The 15,005-nt window shown below is 38.1% G+C and overlaps 1 protein-coding gene and 1 pseudogene across 3 annotated transcripts; one reads left to right on the top strand and one right to left on the bottom strand.

The window, feature by feature from the left end:
* Positions 1–5,327: 5,327 nt before the first annotated feature.
* Positions 5,328–6,625, bottom strand: LOC140498409 (S-formylglutathione hydrolase pseudogene; annotated as a pseudogene).
* Positions 6,626–7,826: 1,201 nt separating this feature from the next.
* Positions 7,827–14,651, top strand: PENK (proenkephalin). 3 transcript variants are annotated; one of them, XM_072604630.1, is made up of 4 exons: positions 8,062–8,129; positions 8,301–8,401; positions 9,005–9,145; positions 13,671–14,651. In XM_072604630.1, exons 3-4 carry the CDS (start codon positions 9,008–9,010, stop codon positions 14,331–14,333), a joined length of 801 nt encoding a protein of 266 aa, XP_072460731.1. In that variant the 5' UTR covers positions 8,062–8,129; positions 8,301–8,401; positions 9,005–9,007; the 3' UTR covers positions 14,334–14,651. The 3 variants fall into 3 exon arrangements, with proteins under 3 accessions (XP_072460730.1, XP_072460731.1, XP_072460732.1); XM_072604629.1 differs by lacking the exon at positions 8,301–8,401 and having other exon boundaries at positions 7,827–8,129; XM_072604631.1 differs by lacking the exon at positions 8,062–8,129 and having other exon boundaries at positions 8,328–8,401; positions 8,879–9,145.
* The last annotated feature ends 354 nt before the right edge of the window (positions 14,652–15,005 follow it).

Below are 15,005 nucleotides of genomic sequence, written 5' to 3'. Positions count from 1 at the left end.
GCAGGAATTCTACTCCCAGATCCTGAACAGAAAAGCTTATGGTTGCCCCCAGACCAGAGCACAGGCCAGGAGAGGAGTAAACTCCTCTCCCCTGATTGTGCCACCTTGGAGGAAATGAGAACTTACAGGTCCCACAAAATATACCTTCCACTTGATAAAGCACTCAAAAATCAAGTACCTGGCTGGAAAAATGCCCCCCAAAAGGCAAAAAAAAAATTAAGACTATAGAAGGTTACTTTCTTGGTGAACAGGTATTTTCTTCCATCCTTTTGGATGAGGAAAAACAATGCATACCATCAGAGGAAGACATCAAAGTCAAAGCTTCTGTATCCAAAACCTCCAAAAACATATGCAATGGTCTCAGGCCATGGAAGAACTCAAAAAGGATTTTGAAAGTCAAGTAAGAGAGGTGGAGGAAAAAATGGGAAGAGAAATGAGAGCAAGACCAGAAAATCATGTAAAGTCAGTCAACAGCTTGCTGAAGGAGACCCCAAAAAATGCTGAAGAAAATACACCTTTAAAAATCGACTAACCCAAATGGCAAAAGAGGTCCAAAAAGTCAATGAGAAGAATACTTTAAAAAGCAGAATTAGCCAAATGGAAAAGGAGGTTCAAAAGTTCACTGAAGAAATAGTTCTTTAAAATTTAGAATGGAGCAGATAGAAGCTAATGACTTTGTGAGAAAGCAAGAAATTACAAAACAAAATCAAAAGAAAGAAAAAAATAGAAGACAAGGTGAAATATCTCATTGGAAAAGCAATTGACCTGGAAAATAGATCCAGGAGAAACAATTTTAAAATTATAGGACTACCTGAAAGCCATGATCAAAAAAGAGAGCCTAGATATCATCTTTCTTGAAATTATCAAGAAAAACTTCCCTGATGTTCAAGAACCAAAGGGTAAAATAAATATTGAAAGAATCCAATGATCACCTCCTGAATGAGATCTGAAAAAAAAAAAAACCTCCTAGGAATACTGTAGCAAAATTCCAGAGTTCCCAGATCAAGGAGAAAATATTGCAAGTAGCCAGAAAGAAACAATTCAAGTATTGTGGAAATACAATCAGGATAAAACAAGATCTAGCAGCTTCTACATTAAAGGATCGAAGGACTTGGAATATGATATTCTAGAAGTCGAAGGAACTAGGATTAAAATCAAGAATCACCTACCCAGCAACGCTGAGTATAATACTTCAGGGGAAAAAATGGTCATTCAATGAAACAGAGGACTTTCCAGCATTCTTGATGAAAAGACCAAAGCTGAATAGAAAATGTGACTTTCAAACACAAGAATCAAGAGAAGCATGAAAACAGGAAAGAGAAATTATAAGGGACTTACTAAAGTTGAACCATTTGCATTCCTACATGGAAAGATAATATCTATAACTCTTGAAACTTTTCTCAGTATTTGAGTAGTTGGAGAGATTATATACATACATATACACACACAAGATAGATAGATAGATAGATAGATAGATAGATAGATAGATAGATAGATAGATAGATAGATAGATAGATAGATAGATGGATGGACGGACGGACGGACGGACGGACGGACGGACGGACGGACGGATGGATGGATGGATGGATGGATGGATGGAGAGAGAAAGAGAGAGAGAGAGAGAGGGGGAGAGGGAGAGGGCACAGGGTGAGTTGAATAGGAAAGGATGATATTTAAAAAATAAAATTAAGGGGTAAGAGATGAATACATTTGGAGGAGAAAGGGAGAAATGAAATGGGCCAAATTATCTCTCATAAAAGAGGTAAGAAAAAGTTTTTTCAATGGAGGGAAAAGGGGGAGGTGAAAGCGTAAAAGTGAAACTTACTCTCATCCCTTTTGGCTTAAGGAGGGAATAACATGCACACTCAATTTGGTATGCAAATCTATCTTACACTACAGGAAAGTAGGGGAGAAGGGGACAAGTGGGGTGTGGGGGGATGATAGAAGGGAGGGTAAATGGGAAGAGAGGGTAATTAGAGGTAAACATTTTTGGGGAGGGACAAGGTCAAAAGAGAGAATAGAATAAATGGGGGCCAGGATAGGATGGAGGGAAATATATTTAGTCTTTCACAATGTGACTTTTACAGAAGTCTTTTTCATAACTACATATGTATAGCCTATATTAAGTTGCTTGTCTTCTCAGTGGGGATGGGTGGGGAGGGAGGAAGGGAGAGAAGTTGGAACTCAAAGTTTTAGGAAAGAATGTTGAGAATGGTTTTTGCATGCAACTGGGAAATAAGAAATAGAGGTAATGGGGTATATAAATCTATCTTGCCCTACAAGAAAAGAGAGAAGATGGGGATAAGGTAAGAGAGGGGTGTGACAGAAGGAAGGGTAGATTGGGGCAAGGAGTAATCAGAATGCACAGCGTCCTGGGGTGGGGAAGGGGAGAGATGGGGAGAAAATTTGGAACTCAAAATCTTGTGGAAATGAATGTTGAAAAACTAAAAACAAATAAATAAAGAAATTTTTAAAAAATAAAGGACTTATGAAGAAAGACACTATCTGCATCCAGCGAAAGAACTTATAAATAGAAGTATGTGTAGAATAATGTTACATACATGCATACATACATACTGTATATGTACATATACATATGTGTATACATTTATATATAATACATAGACACACATATACATATATATCCCTATTTGTGTCTAATGGTCACCATCTCTAGGATAGGAGGGAGGAGGGAGGAGAAAAAGAAATTTATGTGGTAATTTTGTTGTATATTTGAAAGGAATAGCAAGTTGTGAATAATAGATTTGCAGTTTCATGTACAATCATATTTTTATTGTACTGTGCTATGGAAATGCTCGTTTTTATTCCATAAATTAAAAAAAAAAACATTCCAGGAACCCAGGTTAAGAAATTCCCCCAAATTCCTCAAAATTGGCAGCGTATAACCACTATGCTTCAAATATTTAGTTAATTCAACCTTTTATCATTTTGTGATTTTTTTAATATTTAAAGGAATTTTTCAGACTGCTTTCACTACCAGCTGTTTCTCCAAATAATCAAATTTCTATTCAGTTTCTGGATTTTTAAAAAGTAAAATTTCCTTATATAATCATTCCTTAGAATTGGAACCTACAGCATGGCTAATAGTATGTACATTATATACATACATAATGCATGTATTTCATAATATGTCATTTATACAACCTTCTGTCTCCTTTTAAACCCCCCCCCACATTCACACACGCATACTAAACTAACCATATATTTCAATAGCATATGCCTTATATGGTCCTCTCCGTGTATACATCCCTAAACTTAGTTGAAATTATCTATTTAACACTGTTAATCCATTGTCACTTTAATGAAGATAATAACACCTAACAAAATCCAGCCTGGAAAAATCACTCTCGTTTGTACAGCGCATGACATCCTAAGTCTAAGCTAAGTGCTTTTGGAAATATTACCTCATTCAATCTTCACAACAACCCTGTGAGGTCAGTACTATTATCCTCATTTTACATTTGAGAAAACTGAGGAAGACAGAGGTTAAGTGACTTACCCATGGTCACACAGCTAGTAAGTGTCTGAGGCTGGATTTGAACTCAAGTCTTTCTAACTTCAGACCCATTGATGTATTCACTGTGCCACAAGCTGCCTCTAATGGAAGGAGACTTTTCATGCAAAAAGTCAGTATTTTTCACTGCCTTATTTCTACTATAGACATAGCAGCAACTTTCTAGTTCCTATATTTTATGAAAGGGAAGTAGGGAAAAGAGAATGGATGCAATGAGGGAAATTTGAATGTATTTAAGCCATGATCTAAAGCCATGAAACATGAAAGACAATTGCAACATTCTTTCCCAAAAAAAACTTTCTGAACTCAAAGGTCTGAGGAAAACTCCAAATGGTTACTCAGTTGGGACATGGAGTGACTTGCAAAGGCTCCTGATTTTCAGAGGTAGAAGATAAGGTAACAGTAAGGTCCCTGAGTCTTTCTGAGCATGAGTAGTATTTTTTTATTAGATAGATAGGCACAAATGAGTTTACATCTCCTGCTAGGTCTGATAGAGTCAAGCAGCTAATCCAATAATAAAACTAGAGATCTGAAGAAACTACATGAAAGGGATTAGGAAATGCCTTGCTGCACCATTACATCATTAACTTCTGTCTCCATTCAGAGAAAAAGTGGTAGGGAACATTAGTCTCTGTACTTCAGTAAACATTATTTCCATGAGAAGATTGAGTGGTGATTATCATAATGGGCAGAAAAACAGATGTTTCTATACTCTCTCTCTCCCTCTCCTCTTTCCTTGCCTTCTTTCCCTTTTACTTCCCTCCTCCCCCCATTTAGAGACAAGTAAATAGCCCATTGGATAGAATACTAGACTTGAAGTGAGAAAAACATGAGTTCAAATTCTCCTGCAGACACCAAGTAGTTGTGGGAGCCTAGGCAAGTTACTTAATCTCTCTCAGCCTCATTTTCCCTATATATAAAAAGGAAGTAGGTTTATACCTGATGGCTGCTAGGGTCTGTTCCAACTCTAAAACATGATCCTGTGGTTCCTAGAGAGCTTGCCAAGGGGGGTAAGGAAAGGAAATAAGCATCTAGTAAGTGCCTACTATGTGTCAATGATGAAAATTTCCAACGATGAAAATACAAAAAAGCCCTCTCCCCCAAAAAATCCTTGCCTTCAGTGAACTCACATCAAAGGGGAGGAGATAACATGCAAACAATTATGTACAAACAAACTGTATATAAGATAAAACTCTCTGAATCTCAGTTTGCTAACCTGTAAAAATGAAAAGGTTAGACTAGATGAATTCAAAAGTCTCTTCCAGTTCTAATAGTCTGTGATTCTATACTTCTATAAGTAAATAGACTCTACATTCCCTTCCAGCTAAAAACTTTCATGATTTCATGCTTCTCTGATTCCTTTTGGTCTCTAGTGAGAAATTTAGGACATTATTGTTTAGTGTACACTGTTAGTAAGAAATAACCAGGTAAATAAGCTCATTCCCTTCATTTTCACACCCCTGTTTTTATTACTCCCTGACCATGAATATGATAAGCCCTCAGATAAAGACGTGTATTGTAACTCTATAATGTATTCTTTCTATACCACTTCTTAGCAAAAAACAACGGGGGAGAAATGTGGTTTAAAGAAAGCATTTGTTTCCACTTTCAAGGTTGCACAGGTCGGGAAAGTACAGTAGCTGGGGACAACATGATAATTTCCATCTGTAAAGAGCATAAAGAGTCCCATTGGAATCGTGCCTTTTCTTTTTTTTTTTTTTTCAGTTCATAAAATCTCTTTATTCAGTTACGTAGATACAATTCCATAATTTAATTCTCCACGAACTGATACACCCAATGACCAACAACTTACTATTACATCTCCAAATGCATCTAAATCACTGCATTCTTTATAGTCAACTGTAATCATTTACATATTCTGTGATCCTTTAAACTTAATTTTACAAGGATTTCAAACTGCTCATAGATTATGATATGTCTTCCATCAGAGTATCTATGAGGAACAAAAAGGAATCTAACTGCTTGATTTTATATATTCATTCAGAAGGTGGCAAGCTTGTGATAAAAATTAGAAGTGAATGTTCACAGGCAGTAATTTTTCATGTGTAATTATTTTCAAAAGTTCAGTTTACAGGGTAACTTTTATAACTGTGAGATTACTTGTATATGCAGCTTTATGCATTCAAGTATTTTGCATGATGTCTGATGTGGTCATTAATAAAAGCTGCTATGAAGTAGTAGTTATGATCATATCCCTCTTGCAATCGAAAAACAACTGGAATTTTCCGCTCCACACAGGCAGCTATAAAGTTGTCAGGAAGTAATTGCCCATCTTTAAGGAACTGGTCATCTTTGCCTTGATCGATTAATATGTCCAACTGAGAATCTGGATAAGATTTCACAAGTTGAGTAGCATCATATGCCTCCCACTTACTTTGATCTGATCCTAAATATTCACCAAAGGCCTTTTTCCCCCAAGGACAGAGTACTGGATTGCAGATTGGAGCGAATGCTGACATAGATTTGTATTTTCCAGGATTCTTCAGAGCACAAACCAGAGCTCCATGGCCTCCCATAGAATGGCCAAAAATAGATATCTTCTTTGGGTCAGCTGGAAAATTGGCATTTATCAACTTGGGCAGCTCATCTATTACATAAGAGTACATCCTATAGTTGGTTTTCCAAGGTTCTTCAGTGGCATTCACATAAAAACCAGCACCAGTACCAAAGTCCCAGCTATCATCTTCTCGTTTAATATTACAGCCACGTGGACTGGTATCGGGTGCAACAACAATGAGGCCATGCTCTGCTGCAGCTTGGTGATAACCAGCTTTTGTGATAAAATTTTGTTCTGTGCAAGTTAAACCAGACAGCCAATAAAGTAGAGGACATTTTTCAGTTTCTGCCTTTGGTGGTAAGTAGATTCCAAATTTCATTTTGCATTTTAGTTCCACACTGTCATGCTCATAAACTTTCTGAAAACCTTCAAAGCACTTGTTGCTGGAAATCTGTTTCAAGGCCATAGTTTCTTTGCTATTCAGGTGCTACTGTTTTCCCACTTACTGACCCAAGGTGACTAGCAGAAGGTGTATGATCCTAGGTCGAGGCAGGAGGCAGTAGAGACGGCAGGGGGTCAACCGTGCCTTTTCTTACATGAAGTATAAAAGACTAAGGAGGCCCCTAAAAGATTATATCTTTGCTTTTCCCTAGTTCTCTGATGCCAAGGAGAAACTCTTCCCTTAGGTCTATCCTAGTAGAGAATAATGTGGTGGAGATGGTTAATATTTGACCTGTATTCTTCCACTCAGATTCTCCGGCCTCGCACCCGCAATCCCTGACCAGCATCTTCTCCTTGGCTAGCAAGACCCGGCCACCTGGCTCTCTGGAACCAGCGCAGGAGCGCGCTGCCCTCTAGTGACCAAAAATTAGAAGATGCGGAGCTACAACTAGCCGTCCAAAGAGCCAGCATTTCCCAAGCCCAGCAGAGGAAGACCTTTTATCATTTCCCTGTCTTTCTTCCCCTCTTCTTGTCCGTCCTAGATCCCTCTTGCATGATAGTGGCAAAATAGCAGAAGGAATGTGGCACCAGTCTTTTACATGCTTTGTCTCCTCTGCTCAAATATTAAAATTTCTATAATCAGGCTTTTCCAGGACTTTGAGAATTTCTTGTTGCTGTTAAAGTAAAATAAAAAAAGCGAGGGATGTTTTTTCCCTCTCCAAACCTTCCAGGACATAGTGTGTCTTTAGATCTCTCCCTTTCTCTTCCCACCAAATTAAAACTGTTATATCTGCAAAGAGGCCTTATTAAGTTTATCTTGAACCCCCACTGAGGTTATGAGCATTTTTCATGCAATTATTCACAGGTCAGCTCTGCAAAATGCTTGAGTACCAACTTCAGACTATCTGCTTTAAGGTTTATCAGCAGAGTCTGTTAGCATTTGCTTTCTGCTAAGACAAGCTTTAACTTTGGGAGAAATATCCTGTCCTGTTCCATTAATGGGAAGTGATTCAGATTGGTATGACTGTCCTCAGTGTTCTTTGAAACTATGACCCTGGGAGAATGCTTTAGAAAGAGAGGAGACAAGTCTGATGTGGCCCTGCTGTTTACACATACCATTTCCAAGAAACCTAAGGAACTCCCCAGATGAAATTCTCCTCCATTTCACTCCCCTGTGACATTAATCGAACTTTGAAACCTTCAGATGATTGATGGGAAGATGACTGAGCCACCCCTTCTGCCACCCCCCCCAAATAAAAATGCTTTGAGAGTTAATTTTCCCAAAGGGCCTAGGGTTCATGTGCAGAAAATACCAAGCAAATCACCATGTGTGAGTAACAAGCCCACCCCAGCTTCCCAAACCTATTGGAAAGAATAGAAAATGAATCCTATCCAATCCCACACTGTCTGGCTCAGCTCCTTCTTAGTGATGATAGTTAATAAGATAGCAAGTGCGTCTGAGGTGGGATTTCGTAGGTCCTGCGTCAGCTGGAGCCTGTAGGTGATTGGGGGACTCTTGAGTTTTCCCTTTTTTTCACTAATTATAAAGTAGCTCCATCCACTTCCCAGCACACTGATTCAGGTGGAGAGTTCCAGCCCTTCACGTCCATCCATTTCAGTTACCCACTGAGGACGGTAAGTAAAGACCTCATAGCTCTGCTGATAACTCCTTACTTTCTAACCGAGGGACTGCCGTAAGTTTGCCAGCAGCAGTAAGAGGTGGAATTGCAGGCTATTGCTTTTCTCCTGTTGTTCTCCCCGTCTCCCCTCCAATCCCCTCCCCCTCCCCCACCTTCTTCCTTCTAGAGATTCTCCTGGGACACAAATTGCCCTGCTCCACTATAAATACTTGGTGAGCAAACCAAAGCATTTCAGTCAGCCCACACTTGATCCAAGGAAGCATCTATGTAAGTAAACTTTGCTAAAATATTGGATTTTCCTGGTGGATATGGGGGACCTATTTGCTGTTCGTTTCCTCTTTTATTTTGTTTTCTTAATTTTCCTCCTCTATTTTCCCTTTTGTGACTGAACTTGTATTAAATCTTCCGCTGGTGTGTTTTAGTCTTCCTTGGTACTGAGCCTGGCCACTCCATTTCATACTTTAGCGAGCTCTCAGTGTTCACAGCGTTCTAGGGGGAAAAACATCTGCCCCCAGGAAGTTGAGGCTTCTTAGGACCGCAGATGAAAGAAAGGACAAAATCTAGTCTATTTTGGTGGTCTCAAGAAAGATTTACTTCCTAGTCAGTCAGCACAAGGCAGGTAAAGATAGAAGCCTCTTCCCTCTTCCCTGAAGCTTGTCCGGATAGACAGAGTTCTTAAGAAAAGGTAAATGCTTATTACTAGTTGGAATTTGGATTTCCCCTGCTCTTGTGTGTGTCTTTCAGGAAGTAGGGAATGTGAGTAACCTGAGGACGAATTCGTGGATCAGGGAAGAAAAGCGGTTTTTCCTTAGCGTTACCAAAGGACGGTTAGACAGTGGCTGAGCTACGCATCCCACTCTCTCTTTTCAGCCCATGGCGCTGTTTCTGAAGCTCTGCAGTTTGCTTCTGGCTCTCAGCCCTGGCCTCTTCCTGACCGTCAGGGCGGAATGCAGCAAGGACTGCACCTCTTGCACCTACCGCCTGGGACAACATGCGGACATCAATCCATTGGTAAGCGCGAATTGGGGTAGGAGGAGAAAGAAGGGGGGAATGCTTGTTATTACATTTTGTTTCTGTTTTACCTAAACACAGCATAAGTACATCTCTCCATAACCAAAATCTAGACTCTCTTTGTTACACCTGAAGGAACTAAAGAGTAAATCTGACTCCAGAGCTAAGCTTATTCTGTGTCCCGCGGGAAATCTGTATCAGAATTTTGGCTTTGGGAAAAGGCAGGTGGGAGGCGGGGTAGGGGGGTGGACAAGTAGGCGGCTGGCAGGGACTATTATGCTGTTGGCGTTGGGTTGTTGTTGCTTTCCATCCGTGGTGGGTGTGTTTTGTATGTGTGCTTTAACAATTGGATATCTGAACCAGCTGAATTAGTCCACTTGAAAAAAAAATCACCAGGCAGTTTTTTTCAGGACCTCGGAGAGCAGCAGACGCACTGCTGTCCCAAGAGCATTGACCCACAATGCCAACTCCTTGCTCCCTATTTGTCTCACCACTTCATTCCACTAGACACTAATGTTAGAACCACTTCCTTTCAGCTAAAGGATGAGTAGCGGTATCGTTTAGTGGACAGTTTAACTGTAGTAGAAAGCGCACTCGATTTTGAGACAGACTAGGGTTCAGATTTCAGTTCTGCTATTTGTTGTGTAGCCTTGGCATGTCATTTCCCTGTCTGGGCTTCATTTTCCTCATTTGTAAAATAACACGGTTTGCCTAGATAACTTTAAAGATCCCTACTGGATCAAGACTGAATTTCACTGAAAGACAACAGTATCGGCCTTTGTTGAAAGGAGAAACGGGAGGGGAAGGAACAACAAGAAATTGGTAGAGTAGAAATGAAAGAATGCAAGAAAGACAGTGGGGATTTCACTTTTGGATCTTGTAATAATTACTAGACTATAATTTGTCCCACTCTACAGAAGGTATTGGAGAGTAGCTGAAGAAAGTACTGCAAAACAGTAACAGAGGCAAGGTGCAGGTGGGAGAAAGACCAATCCAGAACAAATGACTCAAAACAAAAATCAGGTTCCTTGGGAAATTTATTTTGAGACATATTCTGAATGGGGTACTTGGAATTTTTAAAAATGCAGTTTTCTAATCCTCTTTCTAAGGCAATGGTTAAGGTAGATAGGGACTCCTCAAGTAAACTCTGGTATTTGCAATGATCAAAAAAACTTAGCATATTTATTTAACATTCTTAACAATATGTTTCAGACTAGAAGCAGCTTTTCTTGGGCAAAATAATCTAATTCTACTTCACCTGTTCTATGCTTATATAGAATTATTATAAAGTGTATACATATTTTTGAATTTCTATATATATATATATATGTATATACATATGTATTATATTCTCTGAACTAGACCATGTCTTACTTGTCTTCACGTTTCTCCCAGTATCCAGCTCGGTTCTTTGCATGTAGGTTGTTAAATGAGAAAAGGATGAGTAAATGAAACTATATCATGGAGCCTTGTAAGATAATGACAAAATAACATTCTTTCCTTCATCCTTCTTCATTCTCTTTTAAGCTTTAGGTTGACTGTGCCTAGAGACTGAATGTAGAATAGACCCATTTGGAGAGCTGCAAACAGAGGAAAAGAGGAGTCAGGCACTAATTCTACACATATGTACCCTGTGTTTCTGATTATACAGTTCTCCCATCTTTAGTCATACTCTGACACCCAACTTTCACATATGTATGTTGTGACAATCTGCACATGTTCATACTGAGGCATCGCATATGTTATCCCTATCCCCACATGTATTGGCTAAATGATAATGGAATTTCTAATCTTTTTGTTTAATGAGCTAAAATTAAGGTGAAGTTTAGAATACTCTGTTCATTGTATTTAAAGTGATATGAATGATTAGCATTGCTTGTTCAATTATTTTTCTTCTTTACTCTTTTTCCTCACCCAATTCCCAACATACTACTACTCTTTTCATGTTCTTTTGTGGAAGAGCTAAATTATCCCCCAAATCTTACCACCCTGTGTTGTTATGATCTTTTCCCCCTTTCTTCTCTAAATCCTTCAAGGACTAATTTGCAAGTAAGCAACATTTTCCATATATGCCTTAGAAACTAAAATGAACTGATAACATTTTTGCCCAGATGTTGGTCAGCAGCCTTTACTGTGAGCCCTTTAACACAGATGGGCTCCTCATCAACTATAATAGTCTCTTAAGGCATTTTGAATGGCTAACTAATAATGGGTTGTGAGTCAAAATTAGAATTATCCTAATCTAATTAATATCGCTAGAATTGCATTAGTGGAGAGACAGGCTACCATGAAAACAAAAGCACTGTGGAAATTTAATTGCTTAATCAATATCACACATTTGTGAAGAAATCCTTAAGAATGCTGGTAGGGGTTGGAAGGTAGTTAACAAAGGAAGGATGTTATCACCCTTACAGTGATGTGTTTTCTGTGAGAAAAAGCAGGGATTTGTTTTTTAAATAATCTAGAAGAAAAAGGACAAGTTGTAACTTCATATTTTAACAGAAATACACTGTGATAATCATTTTTAATGTATAACCTTTTTCTAGCTATAACAGATATATATATATGTATTTTGAGAGAGAAATTTATAAATGCAACAAAATATTCTGTATATATTTAAATAATTTTTACTAACTATACCACTTTTCCTCCTTCTAACCTGTTTTTTCCTCCAAAAACTTAGGTAAAATATTAGAATATAAATCTAAAATTTAGGGTCAAAAGAGATCTTAGAGGTCAGTCTCCTTAGCTTCCTCATTTTGCTGATGAGGAAATTATGACCCAGAAAGAATTTACTTCCACAAAAGTCAAAACCAAGGTACCAGTCCAGGTTCTCTGACTGGTAATCCCTCTTCGATTTAATTTATGGGGCTCAATCTCAAGTTCATGTCCTTTGGAGGCAATATGGTACTGTATGAAGAGTATTAGTTCTTGACTAAAAAGATAGAAGTTCAAATTATATCTCTGATACTTTGTGTGCATGTGACTTCAGGCAAGTCATTTACCCTCCCTTGGCATCAGTTTCCTAATTTGCAAAATAAGGGGTTAGACTAGACATCCTTAGGGGTCCCTTGAAGCACACACTGAATGATCCTAATAATATCCTAATTCAGCAAATTTTATTTGAATGTCCACTCTTGATAGCTAATCAGTAAATGCCTGCACAAAGGTATGGAAGGCATCCAATTTATGAGATTATATTCATAATAGTAGAAAAGAAAACAGAAGTAATTTCTTTCTTAAAACATTTATACTCAACATTGTGGCTTGGAACAATACCAAAAAACATCACTGAGATGACTTCTTTGAAGTAGTTATATATTTTGGGCAGAGTAGATTCTCCTCTTGAGTAGAGGAGAATCTTAATAGTATCATTAGGAGCAATTCGTCCTAAGTCTTACATTGGTTAAGATTTAATTACTATATAATGAATAAAGGGAAGAATGGTATGCAGATTCATTTCCTTTTATTGAGTAACATGATATCCATTGAAAAAGGCTTTCAATTTTGCAATGACTAAGTGTTTATGAGAGGAATGGCCTTCAAGTTTGCATATTTATAATATTTTAATTATGTCAGACCTCAGAAGCAAATTTTCAGGACAAAAATGAAAAAAAAAGTGGGCAAGACTAAAATGAAAAATTTTCTACTTCATTTTAACATAAGGTCACCCTGTAGCATTATCAAGCTTAGTTTTGAATTTTAAGACTTTTTCCACAACTACTTTGGAATTCTTGTTGTCTGTAATAGAAAAGATAAAATAAAGAAAAGCCGCAATATTAGGAGCTATCTAGAATAAAATTACAATATACATAATATATTCATGTACATATTGTGTTGCAAGCAAGTATTGAACATCAAAGAATTATTTTTTTAAGCCAAATGCATTTTATTGTAATATTTCCTTGATTCAGGATTGTTTTCAGTCATATTGGTAAAGTGGAGTTGCTTTGAGTCATCAGGGAAAGTCAACCCAAGTCAATATAATCACTCCCATGTGGGTGCAAATCATTTTAATTTAAAATTCAAACTTTTAAATATCAGTGATACTATAATAACTATTTGTTTTAGTTCCATAACATTTGAACTTGCTAACTGCTTACAAAAGAGACTGGTAGTTCAAGGAACACCTGATGTTATGTCCTACCTTTGCCATATAATGACACTATAATCCTAATCACTTAACCTCTCAAGACAACTCTCAAAGGCCATACATTACAAAAAAAATGTCTGTCTTCATTGATAAAGAATTGCCTAATTCAATAAAATTATGGGTTCCATCTCTATTCCTATCCTTAAGTATCCATTCAGGGCAATGAATGTTTGTACTAAGAAAATGAAGATTAGTTTATTATGTGAACATTCTCCAGCAACAAGAACTAATATCAATAAATACAAGTATTTCAAGCTGATCTAAGTAATATTTCTAAGAATTAGAGCTGGTGTGAATAGAAGATGCAGGTAATCATATCTATTTAGCAAAGCCACAACAATATTTTACCATTGAATTAATCATTTTCTACAGGCTTGCACGCTAGAATGTGAAGGGAAATTGCCATCTGCCAAAGCCTGGGACACTTGTAAGGAGCTTCTGCAACTGACCAAGATGGATCTTTCTCAGGAAGGCACCAACCTCCTAGGAGACATCAAAGAAGATGAGAGTCATCTTCTAGCCAAAAAGTATGGGGGCTTCATGAAAAGGTATGGAGGATTCATGAAGAAAATGGATGAGCTTTATCGAGTGGAGCCAGAAGATGAGATGAATGGAGGAGAGGGCCTTGCCAAGCGATATGGAGGCTTCATGAAGAAAGATTCTGATGATGATGCATTGGCCAATTCATCAGACCTGTTGCTGAAAGAGTTGCTGGGAGCAGGAGACAAGTCTGAGGCAGGTCATTACCGAGAAGGTAATGAAAATGAGGAGGAAGTGAGCAAGAGGTATGGGGGCTTCATGAGAAGCTACAAGAGAAGTCCAGAACTGGAAGATGAAGCCAAAGAGCTACAGAAAAGATATGGGGGCTTTATGAGAAGAGTTGGAAGACCTGAATGGTGGCTGGACTACCAGAAAAGATATGGTGGATTTCTTAAGCGTTTCGCTGATTCTCTGCCTTCAGATGAAGAAGGAGAAAGTTATTCCAAAGAAATTCCAGAAATGGAGAAGAGATATGGAGGATTTATGAGATTTTAATACTTTTCCCCATCACTCCCCAAATGCCCTGCCCAGCTTTCCTTTGGAAAGACTGCCTCATTGATCATATTTTCTTGTAAGGTGTTGCTTGCCCTGTACAGTTTTTTTACTGTCCTAGTTAACAATACACCCTTCAATCTGTTATTTAAGTTTCTGTGTTCTTTGGAAGGTCTGCAACTTCTGTTCTAGTCCAATTCAAACCATCCTGGTAGTTTTCATGCTAATACTGTTTTTGTTCATTTGTTCTTTACTTTAAACAAAAATATCTATAAATGCTTACTTGTACATAGATAGAATAAATTCCTCATGCCAACTGCATAATGAGCTTGGAAGTGTCTATTTTCCACATAATGTTCAACCACCCTGCAGTTTTCATTATCCTACAGTGAAACCCACACTCCAAAGCAGTCAACAGATCAGCTCTGGGCAACTGCAGGCCAGTGGTCTACATCTCTCCAGGGAGTTGGGGTAGGGGGCGCGGGGGGGGAGAGAAGGAAAGAAAAAGATTTTCAATTTAATTTGCTACAATTAATACCTCTGATCAGTAAGAAATTATATATTTGAAAATCATACTATTCTTGCTTTCCCTTGTGCAAATAAGCTGCATTTAAAAAGTCCAAAGCATTACCGACTTCAGGTCTGACCTTGCATATAACAAGAACTTGCACTTTC

The sequence above is a fragment of the Notamacropus eugenii genome, chromosome 4 (assembly GCF_028372415.1).
Source record: "Notamacropus eugenii isolate mMacEug1 chromosome 4, mMacEug1.pri_v2, whole genome shotgun sequence".
Lineage (NCBI taxonomy): Eukaryota > Metazoa > Chordata > Mammalia > Diprotodontia > Macropodidae > Notamacropus > Notamacropus eugenii.
This window is presented reverse-complemented; position numbering and strand designations above follow the sequence as displayed.